This window comes from Myotis brandtii, unplaced genomic scaffold (assembly GCF_000412655.1).
Source record: "Myotis brandtii unplaced genomic scaffold, ASM41265v1 scaffold266, whole genome shotgun sequence".
Taxonomy (NCBI): domain Eukaryota; kingdom Metazoa; phylum Chordata; class Mammalia; order Chiroptera; family Vespertilionidae; genus Myotis; species Myotis brandtii.
The window spans coordinates 7,610,037-7,635,585 of record NW_005360124.1 but is presented as its reverse complement, the minus strand read 5'-3'; the positions used below and the strand labels follow the sequence as shown (position 1 = coordinate 7,635,585).

At 40.1% G+C, this 25,549-nt stretch overlaps 2 protein-coding genes and 1 long non-coding RNA gene across 3 annotated transcripts in view; 1 reads left to right on the top strand and 2 right to left on the bottom strand.

Annotated features, from left to right (window-relative positions):
- The window catches only part of PCSK5 (proprotein convertase subtilisin/kexin type 5), a gene marked incomplete at its 5' end in the record, with an annotated part of 415,527 nt that extends 408,416 nt beyond the window's left edge, over nt 1-7,111 (top strand). The window contains 3 exons of the mRNA XM_005868347.2: nt 85-185; nt 1,541-1,727; nt 4,553-7,111. Coding sequence (XP_005868409.1) covers nt 85-185; nt 1,541-1,727; nt 4,553-4,956 — 692 coding nt within the window. The remainder of the gene's footprint in view (nt 1-84; nt 186-1,540; nt 1,728-4,552) is intronic.
- Nucleotides 7,112-10,259: 3,148 nt separating this feature from the next.
- LOC106726453 lies at nt 10,260-16,377 on the bottom strand. The gene is made up of 3 exons (XR_001362528.1): nt 16,352-16,377; nt 15,339-15,437; nt 10,260-10,818 (listed from the first exon to the last, which is right to left on the bottom strand). It is a non-coding gene; the product is annotated as an uncharacterized LOC106726453 (long non-coding RNA).
- A 5,819-nt stretch (nt 16,378-22,196) lies between these two features.
- The window catches only part of RFK (riboflavin kinase), a 32,857-nt gene continuing 29,504 nt past the window's right edge, over nt 22,197-25,549 (bottom strand). The window contains exons 6-7 of the mRNA XM_014541229.1: nt 23,729-23,831; nt 22,197-23,418 (exon numbers count right to left, since the gene is read on the bottom strand). Coding sequence (XP_014396715.1) covers nt 23,288-23,418; nt 23,729-23,831 — 234 coding nt within the window. The 3' untranslated portion in view covers nt 22,197-23,287. The remainder of the gene's footprint in view (nt 23,419-23,728; nt 23,832-25,549) is intronic.

Below are 25,549 nucleotides of genomic sequence, written 5' to 3'. Positions count from 1 at the left end.
CATGCTCCTGCGTGTCTGGAACCAAGTCAGAGGTTGAAATCTAAGGTCAGTCTCATAACTTAGAATCATTTTTTTTTCTTTCAGGAAAAGGAGCGTTGCAGTGCTTATCCTGTGTGTGGAGTTACCACCTGGCGGGAGGAATCTGCACCTCGGACTGTCTTGTGGGGGAATACAGAGTGGGAGAGGTACTGAGAGCTGGGCATAGTGTGCCTTCTGCCATTCCACAAAATGAACTGGTTTCTGCCTGTCATTCTAGGCAAAGTAAAACAGGCCTAAAATTCCTATACTGTGCAGGTTTAATCTTTTTAAATCTTCTACATTGAATCATGGATTAATGGTGCTAGCCACCCATAGCTTTCATTTGAGAATATCTGAGATATATAATGGGGAAGTTAAGTCATGAGGGCTTCAGAATTAACTACATTCATTGCTCATGACCTTAGTAGTTTCAGGGTAACATAGGAACATTATGTCAGAAATTAGAAATATCTTTTTTACCTCATTGCTGTTTAACGTGGAACATCTGAATAAAGTCAGAACTCCATAGCTGATATCTTTTCATTTCTTCTACCCCCTTCACTGTGTATTAAGATGTATTTTCACTTGCTTGCCTAGAAATCATGGGTTTTCTGAGTCTGCTAACTTCTTGATTATGTTTCCAAACTTTAGAAGTTGAGTAAATCTCTCCATGGTGAAATAAGCATGACCCAACATATTCACATATGAGCTCTTTATATTCTGACAGTAGCCCTTATTACACTTTGGTGAAATGAAAGTTCAGAGAGATTAAAGAGTTGGTAAAGACCACATGAATAGTAAGTAACAAAGCCAGAATTCAACCTAGGGTTTCTGTCTCCTAATCCAGGATTTGATGAGATAATAATAGCTGAGAAAGCACCTTCTCAGTGCCTAAAACATGACAAGGTGCTCAACAAAGACATTGTCCATTCCTTCTTTTTCTGTTACATCATCTTTCCAAAGTGACTATCTTCCCCCGTCTATGTTTCCAGCACTAGGGAAGGAGCAACTTGTCAGGAGGGAGGCCACTTTCTCCTCGTCTCTCAATTCCCTTCTCATGGGGATTTAGCTGTTTTAGTTAAACAATCACAACTTATATTTTTCTAGGACAGAATGAGAGTCCAGGCAGATAATGAGTCAAGGGTGCTTGATCAAAGAAAACCTTAGTGCAAACTTACATGTGAAATAACCCCCCTTTGAAGTGTGGGCAATGAATGAAAAAGAATTTTAAACTGTGAAGGTCGGTGTAGGGTGGGCCAGACAAAACTTGTCCTTGCTCAGGTACAGCACATGAGCTATCAGTTTGTAACCTGAGCTGGTCTTCAAGCCTGTTCTTTCATTATTGTTACCAGCAGATCTCAGAGGGAAAGGGCCAGCAATGATTCCATCCGAGTACAAAGACTTGGTTCGGTCTTTCACCCAGAACAGATCACCTTTTTGCTGTCCCCCATATGCCTTCTTTCCTTATAGAGATAAGATATGCCTCCCTCCCCACTCAAAAGGAATTTCCTGATCTTAACAGGGGGAGAAATTTAACTGTGAAAAATGCCACGAGAGCTGTATAGAATGCAAAGGACCTGGCGCCAAGAACTGTACTATGTGCCCCGCCAACCTGCTGCTGGTCATGGATGACAGCCGCTGCCTGCACTGTTGCAACACCTCTGATCCCACCGATACCCAGGACTGCTGTGACTGCCAGAATACCACAGGTGAGAGGAGAGGACGAACAGCCTGCAAAGGAAGGGCATGGCCTCAGGAAGCTGACGGGAGCAGGAGAGAGAGAAGGATAGAGAGATCAGAAGAATCAATAGGGCTACCTCTTTATTGAGGCCTGATATGTGCCTACTGTACTTGAAACTTTCTGTCCATCATCTCATATAAGTAGATATTATTAGTCCCATTTTACAGATGAGGAGACTGAGGCTCAAGGGGTTTAATTAGCATGCCCAAGTCCACACCAATGTTAAGAGGCTCATTTGGAATTAGAATCTGGGCGCTTTGGATTGCAAAGCCTGCATTTATTTCCACGTCTGTGCTTCCTCCAACATTAGAGCTCAAATAGGCCTAGAATTTTATCTTTCTAATGTTACTTTATAACTTTTTTATTCTTCCCTTCCGAGAAAAAAAAGGAAAAGAATCAACTATCAAGAAAGCTGGTGGCAGTATTATCATAAAGAATCATTCTGTAGAAATCAACCCAAATCTAGGCTTCCTATTAGAGACCTAAAGCATTTTAAAAATGAACTTTCATTGAAGGTTAAAAGGAAACAAACCTTTTAACCAATTCCAAGTCCCCACAATGTCTCCCACTCCCAACTCAATTCGTAAGGGTACTTGGTTCCCATTGGCCACAAACTTAGAAAGACCTCAAATGGAGTGATTTCTTTTTAAAAATAAAAAATACTTTCTTAAAATATAATCTCTAGTCCAGAAGCAAATCATTTCCATGGGCTTCAGATGTATCATGACAAAAACAGACATAATACTATCGGGAGCATGTCCATTTATAAGTGAAGTATATCCTGGATCCATAACTGCTACTAGCCATTTCTATTTTATGGTTTTAATCAGCCTTTTCAATTAAATTCTAAATAGCATCTTTCCAAAAACTAATGATTTCCTTCTTTCATTTTTCCCACCCCCACAAGCAGCTGATTTCTCCAGCTCCTCATATACATCCACCTTCAGGGTCTGATTGCCTAATACTCATGCTGTGTCGGCTAAGAATAATAATCCTAATTACACCGATGGCTTTAAATGGAACCAGAAGTGTGTGCATATTGGGTGCAGAGTTTCTGTAAGCCTGCTCCTATTAAAAATTAGTTAGTCAGCTTTCCTGGGCTTCTGTGGCTCTCAAAGATCCACCTGGGGCAACTTTGCAGAAGTCTAAACACTCTTGATTACCTACTCATTCTTTACTGAGACACTTGCTCCTTCAAAGAAACCAGATCACAGAGGCCGACCCTGACTCTGCAGACTTAAGACTGTGGAACCATAAGACGTGATTGCATATGGCGCCCTAGTAATTGAAAGGTCTTTTGTTGATTCTCCTGCCTCAGGCAGTATTTATCGCCAAGTACCACACACCGATTGCTTATCCATTTCTCTGGTGCTTTAATATTTCCTCCAGGGGAAAATTCTGTGCTGTATTGCTAATGAAAGTCATAATGATAGTGCTGTTACTTTAGAAGGAACTCTGCTTAATGGGCAAAATCCCATGAGAATGAAAGTTACAATAAAATAGAAAACTTCTTTATCACTAGTGTACTGCCTCCAACAAAAAGAGTAAGATATAGTGGTGATGAATCAGATATAATCAGCCAATATCTAATAAGCAAAAATAATTGCCCTTAAAACAATTGGCAGGAGCATTATATATTAAGCTAGCATGTACAATGTACCTAGAGCCTCTCATAAAAGATCCTGGAGTCAGAATCAGGTGGTTCAAAAAATGTTTATGAAAAACAGTATGTATTTCAGCCTGTACATCCAAAATGGCCTGCTAGTTTTTTCTCTAGTTCTTTCATACTTTCTTGCACATTCTCATTTTTGATGGGTGAAAGAAGAGAAAAAAGATGTATGTAACTTACTCAAATCATACCATCTGAATTAGGGGTGAAAAGTAAGAAAAATGAACTAATCACTTAAGTTATGGTTTAATCTTTCCTTCTGTGACAATTTTGGTTACTCCATGTTCTCAATTAATGCATCAAAACAGAGGCTGGTGAATGACAGGGGAAAAAACTCTCAATTTCAGAAATCTTAATTATGATAGAAGAAATTTAAAGGTGGTTCTTCTCTCTCTGCCTTATTAGGGCCATATAATGCCAAGAAATAAAAAATTTGTCAGAGTGGTTTATCCTAACCTCTCCAGACTACAGCATGAAGGTTAGGATCCCTGGATTTGAGTTCTGATTGCTCCACAAACAAGCTCTTGGCTCTGACAATGTGAAAATGCACTTCCTCTCTATGGGCTTCAGTTTTCTCAGCTGTCAAGTAACAGGTTGACCTAAATAAATCTATAGCCCAACACAGAAATAAGAGTCAATGGTTTTATAAATAATCTGTTCCTGTCTTTGAATGGTGGCACAATCATGTTGGACCAGGTTTAAGAGGAGCTGAGGAGGGGACACACAGTCTTAGCAAAAGTAAGAGTTATTTATTTAGCATTAAGTGAATCATGGCCCCAGATAGAATGTTCTTCTGGGAAGAGAAACAGGAGAATCGATTGGTATGGTTGGACACTTGGCGACTGACCCATGAAGTATGGGGATGCCGGGGCTCCTTGGATCTCAAACTGATCTTCATTCTGGAAGGGTTTGATGGCATCATCTGACATAGACTGGGACTCTCATGCAACACACACCACAGTTCTGCAGAGTGGTGTGACTGTTAAGAAAATCAGAGAGGGATTCTACCATTTTAGATTTAAAAGATAAAGGTGAAGTTCTTAACGTCAGAAACTAATTTTCACCATTCCATCTTTTCTCATCCTTTCTCTCTCCCCTCTTCCTTTGGGGTCATCTTCCAACAGACGAATGCATCCTTCCAGCAAGTGAGATCGGGTCTGCCCCTGAGCATTCGAAGACAGCCTTGTTCATCACCTCCTTTATTATGCTGGTGCTTCTGATTGGGGCAGCTGTGATCGTCTGGAGGAAATCGCGGGGCCGAGCCCAGCCAGTAGAGAAGGGCTATGAAAAGCTGGCTGACCCTAGCAAGTCTTACTCCTCCTATAAGAGCAACTATCGCGAGAGCACCAACTTTGAAGAGGATCAGGTGATTGAGTACAGGGACCGTGACTTTGATGAGGATGACGAGGATGACATAGTCTACATGGGCCAGGATGGCACTGTCTACCGGAAATTTAAGTATGGGCTGCTGGATGATGATGAGGAAGATGAGCTGGAATACGATGATGAGAGCTACTCCTACCAGTAAACAGAGGCCACCCACCCCATTCTACTCACAGGCATGCATGTGGGCATCACGGTTTGGGGTTTTATCCTCACACACCAGGTGGATGTGTGGGTGTTTGCATTTGTTGTCTTCACCATGATTCCAACTAGATTATGTAAGAATGCTGAAACATTTTATTCATCCTTTGAGTGGCTAAACCACATAAACCAGAATTGTTCAACCATCATTGAGGAGCAAGGATAAAATCTCGAAGGATTTTCTTCAAAACAATACTAGTATGTCCAGACACAAAACACAGGAAGTAAAAACAAGAGAGATTTGTACAAACTGTTCTTTGTGACTTTTTTTTTTCCTAAAAAAGGAAATGGACCTATAGAAAATCTGTTTCATGGCTGTATTGTGGAGATATCTACTGCCTCTGGAATTCTGATATTTCTGTCAATGATTTTGGGGGATAAGGAGATGAGTTGTTTATCTTAGGGGATTAGTCTCCCAATAGCTCTCTTTAGGCAGAGATTCATTCTGTAAGGGCAACTAAAGAAGGTTCTCCTCCTCATGCTATTTAACAATTGACTCCAGACAGCCTCTGGTGAACAAAACAGACCACCTCTACTGAGGCTGGTCACGACCTATTTAGAGATGAGGAGAGAAAAAGGAGGTAGCATCACAGCTGAGGAATCATGTGTTTGCTAGGCTCTGGTTCATCTGGTTAATCCAGAGTCATCGTGATTCTAAGGGCAAAGCCAGCTCAGGCAAGAGATAGCAGCAAACCCAGTAGGAAAGAAATCACTAACTTTCCAAGAATTGCAGCATTACACCCTCATGATTTTCTAAGAGTGTTTCTGGTTGGAAACATCAACTAAGACATCAAGTAATAAAAACATAATGGCTGAGTTAACCGAACATAAAATGGGTAGAATGACCAAAACTCTAAAAAAAAAAAGGACTTTAGCTACTAAATCGGAGAGCTTTCATCAATAGCCTGTCATGGAACTGTGGACACTCCATAGAAAAGTTGAAATGGAGTCTCACATGGAAAGTCCCAACTTTCTACTCACTAATTTAATCCAGGTGCTGACCAGCCTTCCAACGCCTTTTGTCCCTGTGATTTTTGTTTCTAGACATTCTATGCCTCCCTTTTTCCACTTTCCTGTCAAGTACATGCTGGAATTCATGCATCCGGGACACTTTTTCTGCAGATAATGCAGAGAGAGGGACTCTTTGCTGTCCTCTTAAGAAATAACTTAAGCAGGGTTTTATGGACTTCTGGTCAAAACAGAAGTCATAGACAGTACCAGGAACAGATAACCACTTCTGGTTAGAAAGTGACATTTTCAGATGATGATGATAATTATAAAAAAAACTTATCGCGCACCTACTATATATCAGGTACCAAGCTAAATACCTTTCAAAAAAAATTACCCCACTTAATACCACCATAACTTTATGAGGTTGGTACCATTATTACTCTGTTTTATATGTAACCCAAGGCTAAGAGAGGTTAAGTAACTAGCCCAAGGTCACAGAAAGCTAATCAAGATTCAAGAAAAAAGAATGGCCCTATAGCACATGTTCTTAATAATTATGCTACACTGACATAAAGTGGGAAAAGAAACATCCTAAATCTAATAAAGGCCTGTCTATCATTTTATTTTATAATATGGCAACTGTATTATCTTTACTAAATTTGTGCATTTTATTATTTTTTAAAGCATGATGTGTCACTGACACAAGAAATCTCTGTGAAGAAGTCTTCAGTTTATAGAAGGCCACAGTGTTTCTTTAGGGGAAAGCTCTTAAAGGTTAGCAGACTTTCTCTGGAAAGGGCCAGATAGTGAATACTTTAGGCTTTGCACAACTACTCAACTCTACCATTGAGGCAAGAATGAAGCCAGCCCATAACAAATGGGTGGGCCGTGCTCCAACAAAACTTTATTTATGGACACTAACATTTGGATATAAGATAGTTTTTACATATCATAAAATGTTATTCTTCTTTCAATTTTTTTCCTTAATCATTTAAAAATATTAAAACCATTTATAGCTCAGGGAAATACAAAAACAGGTGATAGGCCAGAATTGGCCAATAGACTGTAGTTTGCTAACCTCATCTTAAAAATATTCTTAAGAGCCCTAACCGGTTTGGCTCAGTGGATAGAGCGTTGGCCTGCAGACTGAAGGGTCACAGGTTCGATTCCGGTCAAGGGCATGTACCTTGGTTGCGTGCACATCCCCAGTAGGGGGTGTGCAGGAGGCAGCTGATCGATGTTTCTGACTCTCTATTCCTCTCCCTTCCTCTCTGTAAAAAATCAATAAAATATATTTAAAAAAAAAATTCTTAAGAGACCATGTGTATCACACCCAGATATGATATGCTTCCAAAATTTAAGACCATTTAAATTTATCTCTTTAAAATATTTTGAAGCCCTCGTAGTTCCCTTTGTAATTCTTAGAAAAAAATAAAAATACATGTAAGATAGCAATTATATCAATAGACACATTTCTCATCTCTTGCTGTGTAATTAGAGTGTAGCCTATAAAAATAAGTAATTTTGTTTATACTGTGTTTTTCATCTCTCCTGATAACTCTAAACTTCTGATAGACTGACTTTGACATTTTTCTGTGTAGCCTGGAAATCATTTTCCAAGAAAAATAGGTGTTTGTGATACACACTTAAGGATTAAATGAGGTCAAGATGACCTTGAATACTAAGAAAAATTGTGTTGTTACTCTATGTGAGCCTGAAAAGAAGGTTCATGCTGTGTATTGGTTCAGTTTGACATCTTTCCTTCTTTGTTTTTAGTCTGCCACATTATTCTCAGACTTACGTTGCATACTGTGCTAACAACTGTTAAATAGGTAAATATGTGTTTGGAAAACAAAGTCATTCTTTGGTTTTCTTTGTTTGCAAAGAACTTGGAAATATTAAAAGCATCCTTGTAGACTGGAAACACATCAAGAGGCTGAGCAAGAGCTTGGGAGGTTCCAGTTTATAGAAAGTAATTTTAAAATTGGAAATAAAATTAAATCAAGATAAGATAATTCTATGGGAACTTATTAACAGACTATTTCTGAGCACTTTTTATGCATTAGTACAATTATGCACCACTTAATGATGGAGATACTTTCTCAGAAATGCATTGTTAGGCAATTTAATTATTGTGTGAACATCATAAAGTGCACTTACAGAAACCTAGATGGTACAGCCCACTATACACCTAGGCTAATGGTATAGCCTATTGCTCCTAGGCTGTAAATCTGTACAGCATGTTATTATACTGAATATTATAGATAATTATAACAATAGTATTTATGTATTTAAACATACCTAAACATAGAAAAGTTACAGTAAAAATACAATATAAAAGATTAAAAATGGTACACCTGTATAGAGTACTTACCATGAATGGAGCTTGCAGGACTGGAAGTTGCTCTGGATGAGTCAGTGAGCAAGTAGTGAGTGAATGTGAAGGCCTAGGACATTACTGTATACGACTATAGGCTTTATAAATACTGTAGAAAAAAATACACTAAATTTGTAAAAAAAAAAAAAAAAAAAAGTATTTTCTTCTTCAATAATAAATTGACCTTAGCTTCCCATAACTTTTTTACTTTATAAAAACACTTAGCTTAAAAGACACATTGTAGTGCTGGCCGGTGCTCAGTGGTTAGAGCGTCAAAGCCCTGGTCAGTGGCTCAGTGGTTAGAGAGTTGGCCCATGCATGGAAGCATTTCAGGATTGATTCCATCAAGGGCATGTACCTGGGGTGTAGATTCAATCCCTGGTCCCAGTTGGGGCACACGTGAAGGCAACCAATTGATGTCTGTCTCTCTCTCTCTCTCTCTCTCTCTCTCCCCCCCCCCCCATCCCTTTCACTCTAAAAATCAATGGAAAAAATATCCTTAGGTGAGAATTAAAAAAAAAAAATCCTGCTGGGCTGGCGTGGCTCAGTGGTTGAGTGTCGACCTATGAACCAGGAGGTCACAGTTTGATTCCTGGTCAGGACACATGCATGGGTTGCAGGCTCGATCCCCAGTATGGGGCATGCAAAAGGCAGCCCATCAATGATTCTCTCTCATCATTGATGTTTCTCTCTCTCTCTCCTTCTCACTTACTCTCTGAAATCAATAAAAATATATTTTTTAAAAACCCACATGGTTCAGCTGTACAAAAATAACTTCCTTTTTTATATTATTATTCTATAGACTTATTTATTTATACCTTTTTAAATTTCTTATTTGGCTCTTTGTGGGTTCCACATGCATAGGTTAACCTCAGATGTGCAGGGCCTACTGTAGAATTAAAAGTTAAAAGCAGATCTTCATGTTTGAGAGTGTTGGTCCCTCTTATCCCCCAAGTTGTTCAAGAGTCAACTATCTATATATATAAAACCCTAATATGCAAATAGACCGAACAGCAGAACAACCGAACAACCAGTCGCTATGATGTGCACTGACCACCAGGGGGCACGCGCAGAACATGGCAGGTGTCGGCAGCAGGTGGCAGAGCAAGGAACATGGTGGGCATTAGCTGCAATGGGATGGTGGAGCAGGTAAGTGGGGGGACCCAACCAAGGTGGGGCACCAGTCGCTGTCATCAGGGCAAGCCTCTGGTGGTTACTAAAAATTCTTTCCTCCCATGTGCCACAGTCCGACTGGTTGCTCACACCTGCCGCTGATGCCGGCCCTGCTTGCACCCGCTGCTGGCACTGGATCTGCCACTCGCATCTGCTGCTGGTGCCTAGCGCTGGCCCCAATTGCTCGGTACTATCAGCAGGTGAGAGTGGAGGCTGCTGGCTCCAATCATCCCTGAGGGCTTCTCCACCTCCCCCTGCTCCTGAGGGGTGATCAGGGCAGCAGCCGCCGCTTGCACCTGTTGCTGGCTCAAGCCCCAATTGCTCCACACTGTCAGCACGTGGGAGCGGCGGTGAGAGTGGGGCTGCCAGCAGACAGGGGACCAGGGGCCGTGACAGGAGGGGTTGGGTGGGGGTGCGGAGGGTGGACCAAGACCCGCCCCTGTGCCCACTGCAGCCTCTTGGCCCACAGTGCCTTTCGAGGTGCACAAATTTGTGCACTGGGTCCCTAGTATCTGATAAAGGGCAATGAGATGGCTGTGAGGAGGTTAGAAAAATCATGACTCATCTTCTGGAGCTTTGCCACACAGAATAAAAGCTTTTCAATATCAAGGAAAAGAAGGATAGGACAGGGTAGCTGTTAGATAGTCTGAGAAGAATGCCTCCCACTCTAACCAAGTGTTTATTGATAAAAACTGATCTCAGCCTGCAAGGGAAATAATATATACAAGGCTTATTAAACCCTTAAATAAGGCAATTATGTTTGTCAAACAAAGAATTATAATACGAGAACAGAACAAGATTGAGGTCAGGATTACCATCCTTCTAAATTACTTTTATCAGTCAACTCTTTTTGGTGGCTAGGAGTGATCCTGGGCCACATACAAATTCTACTGCATCCTTTAGGCTGCTTTCAGTTACCAATGGTACAAAATTCAACCCAAACCAGTTTAAATACAAAAAGAATTTATTGGCTCACTTAATCAAAAAGTCTAGGGCTAGAAGTGGGATGAGGTACTGCTGAAAATAGGGCTCACACCATGATATCAGGCACTGGTTTATTTCTATCTCTCCCTTCTATCTTTTGTTATGTTGGCTCCATTCTCACTGGAAGTCACTCCTCACATTGGCAGGATGGCTGCCAGGGTGCCAGGCGTCACATCCTTTTGGGTCCACATCCAATAGGAAAAAGGCCCTACTCTGATCCAAGTCTCAGAAAAACTTCTGTGGTATCTCATCGGCTCAAAAAAGGCATTTGACAGTTTCCATGGTATAAATACTCCCATCATTGCCAATTTCAAGCTTCAACTGTGATGTCACTTAATTTGGAGTTGGGAGGAAAGGTAGAGAGGTGAACCATTATATAGTGTTTCTACCATACAGATGCATTTGATACAAGCAACCTCAAGAGTATAGCTAATAATCAATGTAAAACAACAAGGGGGTGATGAGTTTTTAATATAACTTCTTTACTTGAAAGTTTTATAACTTAATTTTTAATAATAGCTGTGCCTAACAACTAACTTGCAAAAATTCCTATAAAATTAACATTGGCACCCTAGCCGATTTGGCTCAGTGGATAGAGCATCAGCCTTTGGACTGAAGGGTCCCAGGTTCGATTCTGGTCAAGGGCACATGCCTGGGTTGCAGGATCCCCAGTATAAAATTAACATTGGCACCCTAGCCGATTTGGCTCAGTGGATAGAGCATCAGCCTTTGGACTGAAGGGTCCCAGGTTCGATTCTGGTCAAGGGCACATGCCTGGGTTGCAGGCTCGATCCCCAGTAGGGGGTGTGCAGGAGGCAGCCAATCAATAATTCTCTCTCAACATTGATGTTTCTATCTCTCACTCCCTCTCCCTTCCTCTCTGAAATTAATAAAAACATATATTTTTTTAAAATTAGCAATTGCTTTCACAAGCTGGGGCAAACCAGATTCAACACACCACTCTTTTTAGATAGAATCTTTTCTTCCGTAATTGTTTTCTTTCTCTCAATATCAAATCTCTCACCCAGAATTTCCTGACTTTTTCTTCATTAGTGCCTCCACTCCAATGTTATCAGTAGGCCACAAAATCATTACTTTTTGTTCATTCCCACCAGCAATCAAAGAAAAACAAATTTAATCAGTAATGTCTTAGCAAAGACTTTTAATATAGCACACAGTTATGGAGTTCTATTCACTGCCACTGTAGTGACATGGACAATTTCATGTATTACTTGATAAGAGTAAGCCAGTGTATTCATTTTCTATCACTGCATAACAACCTACCACAAATTTAACAGGGTCTCCTAGGGTCAAAATCAAGGTGTCAGCCAGGCTGGCTCTTACCTGGAAGCTCTGAGGAATAATTTTTTTCCAAGATACCCAGGTTGCTGTCAGAGTTCAGTTTCCTGTGGCTGCAAGACTGAGGTCCCCACTTGCTTTTCTGGCTGTGGGTCAGGAGTTACTCTCAGCTCTGAGAAGCCACTCTCTGGTCTTGTGAATGTCCCTCCTTCCTCCCCTTTATTTTATTTCTTTTTAAATAGATTTTTATTGATTTCAGAAAAGAAGGAAGAGGGAAAGAGAGATGGAAACATCAATGATGAAAAAGAATCATTGATCTGCTGCCTCCTGCATGCACCCTACTGGGGATCGAGCCCACAACCCGGGCATGTGCCCTGACCAGGAATCCAACCATGACCTCCTGGTTCATAAGTCAACCCTCAACCACTAAGCCGTGGCAGCCAGCCTTCCTCCCATTTAAAGCTGACATTCATGCATTGAATCCTCTTCAGGCTCAGAATCTTCCTGACTTTCCCTCTTGCTACCCGCCGGAGAAAACTCTGCTTTTAAAAGGCTTATGCGATTAGATTAGGCCCAATCTCCCTTTGGTTTTAATGCAACATAATTGTAGGCATGATACCTCATCACATTCACAGTCCTGGGCATTAGAGTGAGGAATCCTGAGGGGCTATTTTAGGATTTGCCTACCAAAGTCTTTTGGAAATCAATTTAGCAAAATATGTCAAGTCTTTTCAATGTTTGTTCTATTTGAATTCACCAATTCCTTGCTGGAAAATATAAACAGAACCGAAGTGTTCACAAAAATAAAGTTTGTTTTTGTTTATAATTTAAAACTACTTCACAGCACTTTAAACGTAAATTGGTAAAAACTACACAAAATATGCTATAATGGTTACACGTAAAAAAATAAGCAAGAAATAAAAGTTTATGTATAATACCATTTCAAGTGTATTTCTGAAATTACAAGCCTATGTGGATTATGCAAGCTATAAACTGTAGAAAGCAAAGATAAAAAACATTGTCTGCCCCCAAAGAGCTCAATATTGAGGCAGAAAACCAGACATGTGTACAAATAAAACGAGGGAGAATGCAAGCAAAGCAACAATTCAAGGAAAAAACAATAAAATCATTGGAACACAGAGAATGTTAGAAAAAGCAAATTGTTGCATCTATGCTATTTTGGGAGAAAAGTTGAGGAAAGTGTTTAGGAGAATAAATGGGACATGAAGAGCTCAGTAACCCTGGGCAGCAAGTCTCCACCTCGACTTTCCTGTGGTCTGCAAAATGGCAAGCACTTTTCACCTGACCTTGAAGTCACGGGTCAATTTCAACTACATGCGATAAAGGGCATTAGTTAGTCCTCAGGCAGACCTGGGCTCCTTGAAGTTAGTAGAGGCCAATAAATAGAGCAAGCAGATGGTATCTTTGTTGGACCCTACCTTCTCTCCCTACATCATTTCTTTCTTGTGCTCTTGTTCTCAAGACAATAATGAGCCTTAAAAAAAAAAAGGGAAGTACCACAAATGTCAAAAAATATTGGCTTAGTACCAGAATGACCAACTATGCCCTCACTTCAGTTCCAAAAATACATCTTAAAAAACAAAAAAAAACAAAACATCTCATTCCATCCATTCATAAACTACTCCTAAGTACAACCTCTTTTATTTTTCCCCTTTACTCCCTCCCATGTCATTTTAGCAGCAGTGAAAGCTCCTTAATAGTCTCCCTCCCATAAACCTACTATTTTGAAAGGATTTGTGAAGATTACAGGAGGGGGAAAAAAAGTAGACTACTTGCTCTATACAATAATCTGGAACCAAAGACACACCCAATTATTGTTCACAAGGCTTTCTTCTTGGCAAAACAAATACACTCGAATGAGTGGTGTTAAGTAACCAGATCATTAACTGGATTTTCTTACATGTTTTCTCAGCAGATAGAGAAACTGGAGATTGTTCTTTCAGAATCCCAAACAGTGATTTGCTCCAAAATCAGGAGAAAATTAAACTCAATTTTCACTGAAGTGATCCAAGTTTTTGTTAAAGGGCCATACATTCAATAAACACATTGGCCAAATGCTTGACCTTTAATGAAATGTTTATCTCCCCATAGTTTTTCATTCTCTAAAAAGCAATCATAGTTCCAATCCCAGCAGAACAGTTTCTTAATAGAATCCTATTTATACCTTGATTGTCTAAGAGCATTCAGGCTTATACAAGAAACCCCTCCTTTCTCTCAAGTCTTCAAAAACTCAAATGTTAGAGTTTGGCTACAAAGCCATAGGTCAGTGGTTCTCAACCTGTGGGTCGCGATCCCTTTGGCGGCCGGACGACCCTTTCACAGAGGTCGTCTAAGACCATCCTGCATATCACATATTTACATTACGATTCATAACAGTAGCAACATTACAGTTATGAAGTAGCAACGAAAATAATTTTATGGTTGGGTCACAACATGAGGAACTGTATTTAAAGGGCCAGAAGGTTGAGAAACACTGCCATAGGTAATCTTAGGAGTGCTGAGAACATTGGAAAAGGAAAGAGGACAGCAATCCAGTCTTTCCCTATGTCACTTTTACTTTGAATCCATGTAGGAAACCCCTTACAATACAGGATTGGAAAGTGGCCTAAGAACTAAGCCTGAGGCCCTTTTTTGTTGTTGTTTTTTGTTGTTGTTAATTCTCACTCGAGGATATTTTTCCATTGATTTTTAGAAAGAGTGGAAGGGAGGGAAAAAGGGAGAGGGAGAAGGAGGAAGTTTGAGATGCCCGAGAAGGGGGCGGGGGGGGGGGCGGGGGTTGCCTCCCGCACTCACCCAAACGAGGGCCAGGGATCGAACCTGCAACTCAGGTACATGCCCTTGACTGGGAATCACACCCATAACCCTTTGGTCCAAGGGCTGACACTCTAACCACTGAGAAACACTGGCCAGGGCATGAGGCCCTTCTAAAACATCAGTTCCTGTGCAATTGCCCAAAAGACCCTCCTGTGAAGCTGACCGTGAACTTTAATATATTTGGAGCACTGTGAAACTTGTAAAATGCATCAGCTTCTGAATCTACCTCCACCCCCAAGGTCAAAGAATTTTGGCAGCTTTGGGGATAAGGAATGAAGAGCTTTTTAAGATCCATAGAACATGTAGATAGAAGGAAAGCACTGAGGAAGATGGCTTGATATGGAAGAAGAATTTCTTTCCAAGACACAGAGAATTAATTCAAAGAGACCTGGTTTTCAAATGCAAGATATCTTCCTTTCTATCTTGGTTCTGTGTGACGCTGGCCGAGTCACTTGAGATAATGTATATATATGGCTGTGCTTGTATATAGTAAACTTGTAAACTGTAGAACTGAGTGTAAACCTTTACTGTTGGCCATTTTAAAAGGTAATTCTTGGCCCTTTAAAAAAAAAAAAAAAGCCACATACGAGAGCATTTGAGATTTTGCTTCCTAGCATTGGCATCAGTTTGGTTCAAATAAACTCATAAAAATTTTAAAAAATAAAATCAAAGACAAAAGGCACACACATTCTGCCATTGGGCCTCACCTATGTGCAGCTTTATACTCCTTCCAAGGTAGGGAGGGCTTTACATTGTCCTATATCAGACTTTAAAAAAAAATCTTCCTGGTTTCTTCTACTTCTGGGCTAAAAACAAAAAACAAACACCCCGTTATTTATTAATTTTGTGTGTAACCTGCTTAGAAGTCTTTGCCTAATTGGCAGGAGGCGGTAGGAGGAGGGGCTGGCCGTCCTCACCCCACCTGACCTTCCTCTGCTGGGACATCAGAGCTGTTTGCAGGGTGAAGGAAGGGGATGTTGGAAAGGAGGGAGGAGACCACATGAATGATTCAGGAGGCCACAGGGCAACCCCTGCTCTTTTTCCTACTGTCTCGCCAGCTGCTCTGAGCAGCAAAGACAGAAGAAATCTGTAAGTTTCTTCTCTGTTGTTTGGTGCCATCTGTTTCCTTTCTCATTCCTTTCCTGAAAATTTTTTTCAATAAACACTGTGAAATGGACACCAGAGGATGTTTACAGAAACATATTCATCTTTCCTCAAACGTAGACTCTTACTTTGGGCATTTGCTGTTCTTTCCTCCACATCCTGAAGGTACCAGAAAAAAATGAAGGGCATGGTGCTCCCTTATTTCCTACAGCTGGGTGAGGTAAAGAGTTTATGATTCCTCCCACAGAAAGGCATTCAACACATATTTCCTGGAGATCTAAAATATACCAGGCACCACATGGGATGATGGAGATAACGTCAAATAAATTGGAATTGCTCTGGGAGACTTGTTCCTCAACATCCGGGACATCACCTCATTCCACTTTGTACCCCAGTGCACAGCAGAATTCTACTACACAGTAGTTGTCCCATAAATATTTGTGCAGTGCCTATGTGCTCCCGGAAATCATCGTCTACAGATGAATAACACTGGACCCTACATACTATAACCTAAGGGACAATTTGCTGGGTCCTCTCAAGATGGTGGCAATTACAATGTTACCTTTGGCCAGGGGACCACTATTACAACAATAATTGGCATTTATCAAGTACATACAGTTTTTCAGCACTTTGCCCTGGCCGGTGTGACTCAGTTGGTTGGGCTTCATCCCGTGCACCAAAAGATTGCCAGTTTGATTCCTGGTCAGGGCACATGCCCAGGGATGCTGACTTGATTCCTGGTAGGGGGATGCAGGGGGCAGCCGATCAATGTTCTGCTCTCACATCCATGTTTCTCTCTCCCTGAAAAATCAATAAAAAATCTTTTTTAAAGAAAGCAGGTTACATGGAGCAGTTTGTTTAATCCCTTTAACCATCATAACAGCCCTATAAAGTAGCCACTATTGTTGGCCAGTATTTCACAGATAAGACACTAAGCCACAGAGAGGCAAGATAAACAGCATAGAAACTGGCTCCAGAGGTCGTTTCTAATCTCCCAGATTGCAGCGGCCTAATCCCCCAGAACCAAACACAAGGAGAGTAAACAAAAACAGGAGCTTCCAAACTTTTTTGGACTGCGATCCACAGTAAGAGAAAAAATACACACCAACACCTATTTATAAACCTGAAGCACAAGTTGCAGGAAACAATACTTATCTAAATTACATATTGTATCATGCTCTAATGAAGCTGATCAGAACCCACTAGTTGGATTTTATGACACACCGTTTAAAAACTCTGGGTTAAGGGAAAGAGCCCAGCCCTACCTGGCTGACACCTGAGCTTGCTGAGCTTAAAGTAGATTCTTTCTCTGAATTTTTCCTTCTGGGGCAACTCAATTGCAATGTCTGTGGTGTGTCCAAAGGTTCCTCTAGGCCAGGGGTGGGCAACCCCTGGCACGCGTGCCAAACATGGCACGCCAGTAACTTTTGCTAGCATGTGAAACCCTCTCTTATAATCTTCCATTTACAATTTTTTTCTTGATATTGACTTTTTTATTTTTCAGATAAATTCAGTGTAGGTGCATCTTAGATAAATAAATAATTTTACATAACAAGTTATCTTAAAGACCATAGACATGGATTGACGAGAAAGGGGAAGAGCAATTTCTATGCCTCTGCCTTAACTCTCCCTGCCTTCCTAGATCCAACCAGTGTTTTGGTTTCATCCACATACGCTTGTGAATCTTTGTTCTCAGTGATGAATTTTGTTAAGTCTCATAATAGGAGTAGCCTGACGGATGAAAGTAGTAGCTCGTGCATATCTCTGAAGGTCACGAAATATAAACCTGATGTAAAATCTCTGTCATCAGTGATGCAGCAGCAAAAGTCCCACTGATAATATCAAACGGAGTCATAAAGTTTTCTGTCGGACTATCAGTGTACATGTATACATTAAAAAATAAATGTATTTTTCATCATCATATACTGTGTTTTTGTCACTCGAATGAATTTTATTATTTCTTCAAGGTTCTTCACATACATACACCTTAAGAGATATCAAGTAGGCGTAACATGTTCTCAAAAAATTAGGGTTGGCACGCAGAAGAATTTTGAGTCAGACATTTTGCTGGTTTTGGCACGCACTCACAAAAAGGTTGCCCACTCCTGCTCTAGGCTCTTTAGACCTGAGCTTCTGGATATTCCCTTTGCCCCTCTTCTGAGTCACCTCGCCATTCCAGGCTGCCACCTTGGGTAATTTCTTCCAGGTATGGCTCCAGACACATCTGCCTCCTTCCCTCTCCCCCTCCACCGAGAGCAAATGTGCCACCTTCTCCCTGCTCTGTTGCCTAAAGCCAATATAGCTAGTTTCTCATACAATCCTCATGTCCCTCCTCCCAATGGGCACATGCTCTGATAGATATACCCTTGAAGAGGATAGACAGAGCATACTGAAATTTATCTCCAAAGGAATCCATCCCCCTTCAACCCCACTCCTCTTTAAGTAGGAGGAAGGAGAAGGGCAGAACAGGATTCCTTCTCTTAGCATGAACTTGGTTTTTAGGGCTTAGTATTGCAATACAGGGCATTTAGCATTATCTACTGCAAAGATTTTACCCTTGACAGGCTCTTCCAGGAATAAGAAGAGTTTCACATTCACATGATTTTACAGATGGGTGGGCTATGGATAAGCGGAGGGAATAGGGAGAAAATGAGCACAGGCTTGGAATCTGGAATGATCAGTTTGCAGATTACTAGGGTACCTGCGTTTGTTGTCAAAGTCTGTGTATAATAGAACTGTGCAGGGGGGGAAAAGATGGATGTCAATGAAATAACTTATAACAAGTAGCCCAAGGAGCTTGCCAGGGGCTTAGGGCTTAAGCCTGGGCACTCTTCCTGGACATAATTGACTCTCCTGATCCAGTGGGTGCCCTGGATCCGTGTCACGTCCCGATTGCCCCGGAGCCAGACCTTGTTCCTGCCCACGGTCAAGAGGATTAAGGGTATGTGTTTATGAACTTTCTGCCTTTCTGATGCCTCTGCCAAAAGTTTGATCTCTAGTTTTGCTAATGCTATCCTTGCACCCAAAACATTCGGGCCAGTAGAAACAAGAGACAAGCACAGGGTGAGCTGCCATGTCCTGCGAAAGCTGCTAACTAGTGGGCCTCGAAATCACCTACCACTCCACCATCCATAGCTCCCCAGGGCCCATGGGCACAACCCCAACAGGGACAGGCAACCACGCCTGAGTCTACTAAGACGGTATCCCTCTGGAAAGAGGTTGAAGACCTGGGTTCCACACTCAGCTATGGCATTTTCTCCCTGTGCAGTTTGAGTCACTGAGTTTCTCTTTGACTTTCAGTTTCTTCATCTGAAGTGTGGTAACATCTAATTGATAGTGGGGAACCACGAAGTGACGCAAATAAAGGCACATTGAAGCTCCTGTTGTTACAAACGCTAACACTTCCCATTGGTCAGTAGATGAAATGGAGAGAATGTAATAACCTATCTCTTGAATCTCCATGAACTTACATACTATTTCTGAAATTTCAATGTATCTGTATTTGACTTTTAAAACTGTGTTCTTGGGATTTGGTTAATTCTCACTCAAGGATATTTTTCCATTGATTTTTAGAGAGAGTGGGAGCTGGGGGGCGGGGGAGACACAAACATCGATGTGAGACACTTGGATTGGCTGCCTACCGCACAAGCCGGGGATCGAGCCTGCAACCAAGGTACATGCCCTTGACCAGAACTGAACCCAGGACCTTTCAGTCCGAGGGCTGATGCTCTATCCACTGAGCCACACTGGCCAGGGCTAAAACTGTGTTCTTACAAAGAGCATGATATCCTCAATGTAGCTAAGCTGCTGTAGTAATAGATATTTCATATTATCCATTCCTTTGCAAGACTGTCTGAAAAGGAAGAAAATAAATGTTCAAAAAGGACAGAATCTGAACACTTTCTTCCATCTTTTAAAACTTCAAAAAAGTATTCAAATTAAATCTATAGGAAACAGTAGAAAACAGGTCTAGCTGGTCAAGCTGAGGGCCAGGTGAAAATCCTCATTTGGAAATATGGGTGAAAAAGCAGAATATTATTAGGGGTTTTGGGGTCCAGTAGATTCAAAAACATAATAAAAAACTTCATTTGACAGAGACACTGTACTGATGTGGGGAACTTTTAATAAATTGAAAACACCAGCAAATCCATAAGCAAAACAACTCGCTGGGCAGCTATGGAAAATACTTTGAAGGCTCAGAGAGGCCTACAGGGACCCTGACATTCACCAGGAATTCCCATGAGTGACTCAGCAATAGGTATTTGTTTAGTGGATCCAACCCACACCAGGAAATTCCCCTTTTTAGAATTTATGTTCCCTTTGCTTCCAGAAAAGTGCTTATGGTGCTATTATGTATACAAAATGAAATGGTTGGCATGGAAATAGAGAATGGGAACTTTGAGAGAGGAAGAGGCAAGTAAGCTAATCAATTCAAACAGAAGTTTAAGTATAACCTAGCAATGGAGGCCTTTAATCAAATGCAGTCTTCAGTAGAACCCACAGATATAAAACAGTTAAAGTACGCAGGGTGAGCAGGGGCAGAGCTTCCCTTGCTTGCCCTTCACCCAGGGCACTTCCAAGAGGCCCTCAGGATCTTTGCAGAACATTTTGAAAATCAGTTTTGGTAGTTATTAGAGCTCCTATGATTGGACATCAGCCCTGAGCTTCCCACAAAGCAAGATAAAAAAGGGAAACACTATAGGTTATATACTTTTCCTTCTTCTTCAGATTAAGAAGGTTTTATCAGTCTCTGGAACATTCTAACTTAGCGTAAGAAATGCTTTTTTTGAATGGCTGAAAAAGTGCATGGACAGCATGTACTCAGGTTATCATTTCCTTCAGAGTTAGATAAGGGTGCTAGATATGTCTTTTTCTTTAACTGCCCAGTTATCTAACCACCTCCTTATGTGTAGAGAATTGTCTCCCACTGTATGCGTCTTGGTGGAAAAGCACGTCTCTGGCCAGAACCGGTTTGGCTCAGTGGATAGAGCATTGGCCTGCAGACTCAAGGGTCCTGGCTTCGATTCCGGTCAAGGGCATGTAACTTGGTTGCAGGCACATCCCCAGTGTGGGGCGTGCAGGAGGCAGCTGATCAATGTTTCTCTCTCATAGATGTTTCTGGCTCTCTATCCCTCTCCCTTACTCTCTGTAAAAAATCAATAAAATATATTTTTTAAAAAAATAAGAAAAAAGAAAAGCACGTCTCTGTACAGAAGCTGAAACAGCCAGATACTCAGTTTCCCAGCCCCCCTTGCAGCTAACACTTGAACAGGTGTCCAAAGCTGGACCAATAAGATTCTGATTGTATAAAGATTACTTTCTGGAACAGGGGCAGCCAGCAGTGTGGAGGATGTGTTTCTGGTGGCATTTGGTGGCACTGTCCTCAATGAACTGGCTCTGTGGTGTGACTTTGGCTCCGGTTCTGACCCTTCGGTTCAGAGGTCCCCTTTTCTCACCCAGTCTCCAGCTTTCCTATCCATTTCCTGAGCTAACCATGATTCTCCCAATAAATTCCTTCCCTGCTCAGATCAGCCAGAATCCATTTCTGTTACTTGTGACCAGTCAGATTCCCAATTCAAATGGTAATAACATTCGAGGCTTAGGTCTGCTATGGAAAAGACAAAAGATGACACAGTGCACTGAATATTTGTGTTTATAACTTAGAACTCAACTATATGGGCTCGTTGGACAAGAGTATGAGAGAGAAAAGAAACTTATTTGTTCAGTTATCCTTGGCTGCTCAAAATCAACCAAGGCCACTACTGTCCCCGAATAATAAAGCCTTAGCCAAAATACACAAAAAAATAAAAACCTTGATTCCCAGCTTTAGTCAAGCATCGTGAAGGAGACAATCAATCGATGTTCCTCTCATATCAATGTTTCTCTTCTCTCCCTCCTTTTCTTTCCACTCTCTAAAAAAAGAAAAAAATATCCTTGGGTGAGGATTAACAAAAAAAAGATACATTGTTTGCCATGAATTTATCCATGCTTCCCCTTCTCCAACATTAACTTTAAATATTATAAACTAGAGACCCGATGCATGAAATTCATGCAAGAGTAGGCCTTCTTCTCCCCGGCTGCTGGCTTCCCTCTGGCACCTGAGACCCGGGCTTCCTTCGCAGCCCTGGCTTTGTCCGGAAGGTCGTCTGGTCTAATTAGCATATTATGCTTTTATTATTATAGATACCCAATATTTGTTAAAATCAGTTCTCTGTGCAGATTAGGGAAATAGGACTTGTAATAAGTTATCTTTAAAATTACCTTCTATATACCTTTGTCTCCATCCCAACCAAATCTGATGCCAAGTGAATAATACAATCAATGTACTGCTTCTGGGGCCCAAAAGACTCTGTAATCAATCTCTTAAGCATCCAAAGATTTTTAACTTCTGTCAATATAAACAAAAGTCTCCAGTGACCAAAAATCACTTTAGTTGTTAGGAAGAAAAAACGCACAGTATGAACATTATGAAACTAAGACTTTATTATTTATAGTTTACCCCCAAGCTACAAGCACTCTATCATTAAATCACAAGTGCATACACAATTACAACAGTTTGCTGTATTATGTGAACATACCATCACATTAAATATAAATAATTTTCTATTTCATAGCTTAATTGGCTCATAAACAGTTTCCCTAGGAGGAAAAAAGTGTTTTGTGTTCTTTAAGAAACTGGCATATATAAACGAAGTGCTACATGTTCACTTAGACTTTGAGTAAATCTAAAGATGAAGCTTTTGGGGGTTTTCATATAGTGAACGCTGGAATGGTGGCGATAGATGCAATCCTTTGCAAGTCAGAGGATATTCTAAATGGAAAAAACTTGACATGCGATTGTTTAAAGGAAAAAAATAATCAAAGTCAAGAAAAAATGTTGAATATCTACTCTTAGAGAACAGTGCTATACAATACAAAAATGAAACCTACAAATTCAAAATACACTCATTTTAATGTTTTAAAAGACAGACCAAAATAACTGATAGGCAGAGAGTCCAGACCAATCATAGCTGCGGCAGATGTAAAAAAAAAAAAAACATGATATAATGATTTGACCTCTAATTTTCCATAAAGAAAATTAGTCATGACTAATTAAAATTTCATGAGTATTTATGTTTGTAGTAATATTTTAATGCACAAAATATAAAAAATACAATGTGTGAGTTTTCCCTCTTAGGCTTATAAGATATCAAACCTGTTTTAATACATTTACTTTTAAAAGCCTTCTGTTTAGCAGCACATGCTATACAAGTACATACACGCTAGTCTTTTACTATAGTTAGTTTTCATTTCAAACTAGTGACTTGTCTTTTTACCCATAGCTTTATACATTTCATTTCCCTTATAAAACACTTGCTATTTCTAGTGGTAAATTTTAGTCAACATATTACATAGACAAAATCTGGATTTTTAAAATGAATATTGTTAGTACTGTAGCATGATGGGTTTAATTGAACATGAAGCATAATAATAATTACATTGTACTGCTTAAACTAAGTCACAGCTGTCGGATTTTAGAGAACAATGAATGAATAAGTAAGATGATTTTTCATCAGTGGCCATTCATTATTTTGCTTTTCGGAACCTGGAAGAAATTGTCTTCTTTGAGTTTCAAATGCTCTGGTAAATCTAGTCGTTTCTTAGCTTCCTCAATATCACCTTGAATTGCTGAAATAAGTGACTCTGCGAGAGAATATAAAGATAATGAGAACTGCTGCTATACTTCTTACTACTCCTATGTTCAACCTCTCCAAAATGCTCCCCTCAAGGCTGGCTGTGTCTGTGGAACAGGATAGTTGCCTAGTAATTGTTCTACCCATTCTTCCAGACTTAAGTAAAAAAGAATAATTCCTCATATGGTTGTTGTGAGGATAAAATGAGTTAATCCATGTAAGGCACATATTAAATGCTCAAATATTATCTGTACTGCCATGGTTATTACTAATAGAAGCAGAAATAGCTGCAAGGATACTTAATATAACTAAGAACTTACCTAAAGAATCAAAGTTCTTTTCTGGTCTGAGGTAGCCAGCAATGGCCACATTGAGGATTTCCCCATAGAAGTCCTCTTTGAAGGTATGCATGATATGAGTTTCCTACATCAAGAAATGTTTAGAAAAAAATTATTACCATCCCATTTACAGAATAAAGCTGAAATTTGAAATACACATATTAATGGTGGAATAATTTAAATAAAACAACCAACCCTGGTTAGATCTTGAAAGACAGGTTAAAACATAAATATAGTTTTTCCTGAATTCTTCCACTGTTCCTGTTCCTGCCCCTGGCCTCACATGTAAACATTAGTAAAGTAGAAGTTACATCACAAATCTAGCATGATTTGCTGCTTAAAGAAAAAACATCATGCAGCAAAGTAATTAAGAGTCTTACCAAGGTGAAAAAACTGAGCGAAGACATCAAAGAGGGAATCATTGTAAAGTATTAAGAGATGTTACCACTAATAGAACTAGCTCTAAAGTTAACCAGGATCCATGTGTCTCTAACACACTCATTTCAGAAACTTTTGAGGGCTATCCAAAGCTGAAGACTGATGTGGGGGGTAGAAGAGCCCAAGCAGGTTCCTGATCTAGGAATGATGTAACAAATGGGTACAACATGTGTTGAAACAAAATGGTGCAGGGGGTAGAAGCAGCTCTGGAAATCTGAATTTAGTAGGTGCCTATTAAAAAAACACACAAATCTGAACTCAAAAGGCAGAAAAAGCAATGTAAAGAGCAAGCAAATGCACAAGGCAGTTGAGGCTGGATTGGGATGGTGGCACTGGGAACTGAGAGGGTTACACAATTTAGAAACACGTAATTTGAGACTAGAAGTATATTTTGAAGTGTGTAACTTAAGAAAATTTAATCTATAAAGTGATCCTTTAAATCTGAAGCAGGTGTTACAAATCAGCTAGGAGGTATTACTAGGCTATTCATTAATAAAACTGAGATAAGAGCAATTTATGCCTAATATGACCTACCTAAAAGAAATCAAAGACAAAAATCTTAGTAACTCTTTCTTACCAAACATAGCAAGTTCACCCTGCACTTACAATAATTCAGACCAAAAACAAAACAAAATTTGCACATAGATTTTTCTATTAAGGTAAGTTTTCTTTTTTCTCTTATATAAAACTAGAGGCCTAATGCACGAAATTCATGCAAGAGTAGGCCTTCCTTTCCCCGGCTGCTGGCTTCCCTCACAGCCCCAGCTTCCTCTGGAAGGTTGCCTAAGTAGCATATTATGCTTTTATTATTATAACTTAGTCTTTCATAATCTTCTGAGTTTGTTTGGGTGGGGCAGGGTCATGATCCTTTCAAGACATTAATATGGGCTCTCTCCAAATGTCCCTAACTAAAACTGCATGCAAATTAATGGTGTTTATGGATTTTATGAAGCCCACTAAAAGAAAGAGAACTGATTTAAACAATTTTAAAAAAGAAAATATGGATATTAGAAACTTTACTTAAAGCTCTTATTAGAGCTTTTGTTTTGTTAGATAACTAAATCATTTGTTTATACAAGAATTGAACTTAAGAGAAGCAAGGAAGTAATGTAGCAAGAGCAATAAGTTAAAGTCTCAGGTCGCACATTTGGCTTTTAAAAGGATACCTTAACCTCTCTGGAGCTCAGTTTTCTCATCTGTAATTGAGGGATGAGTTAGAAGAGAAATGGCAAAAATGTCCACTTTCCCTAAATTGATATACAGATTCAATGTTATGCCAATCAAAATCTTAGGGTTCTTTTTAATGACAGAAACTGAGGAACAAATATAACCAGAAACATAGAAGCATGCATGGAACAGACTGAG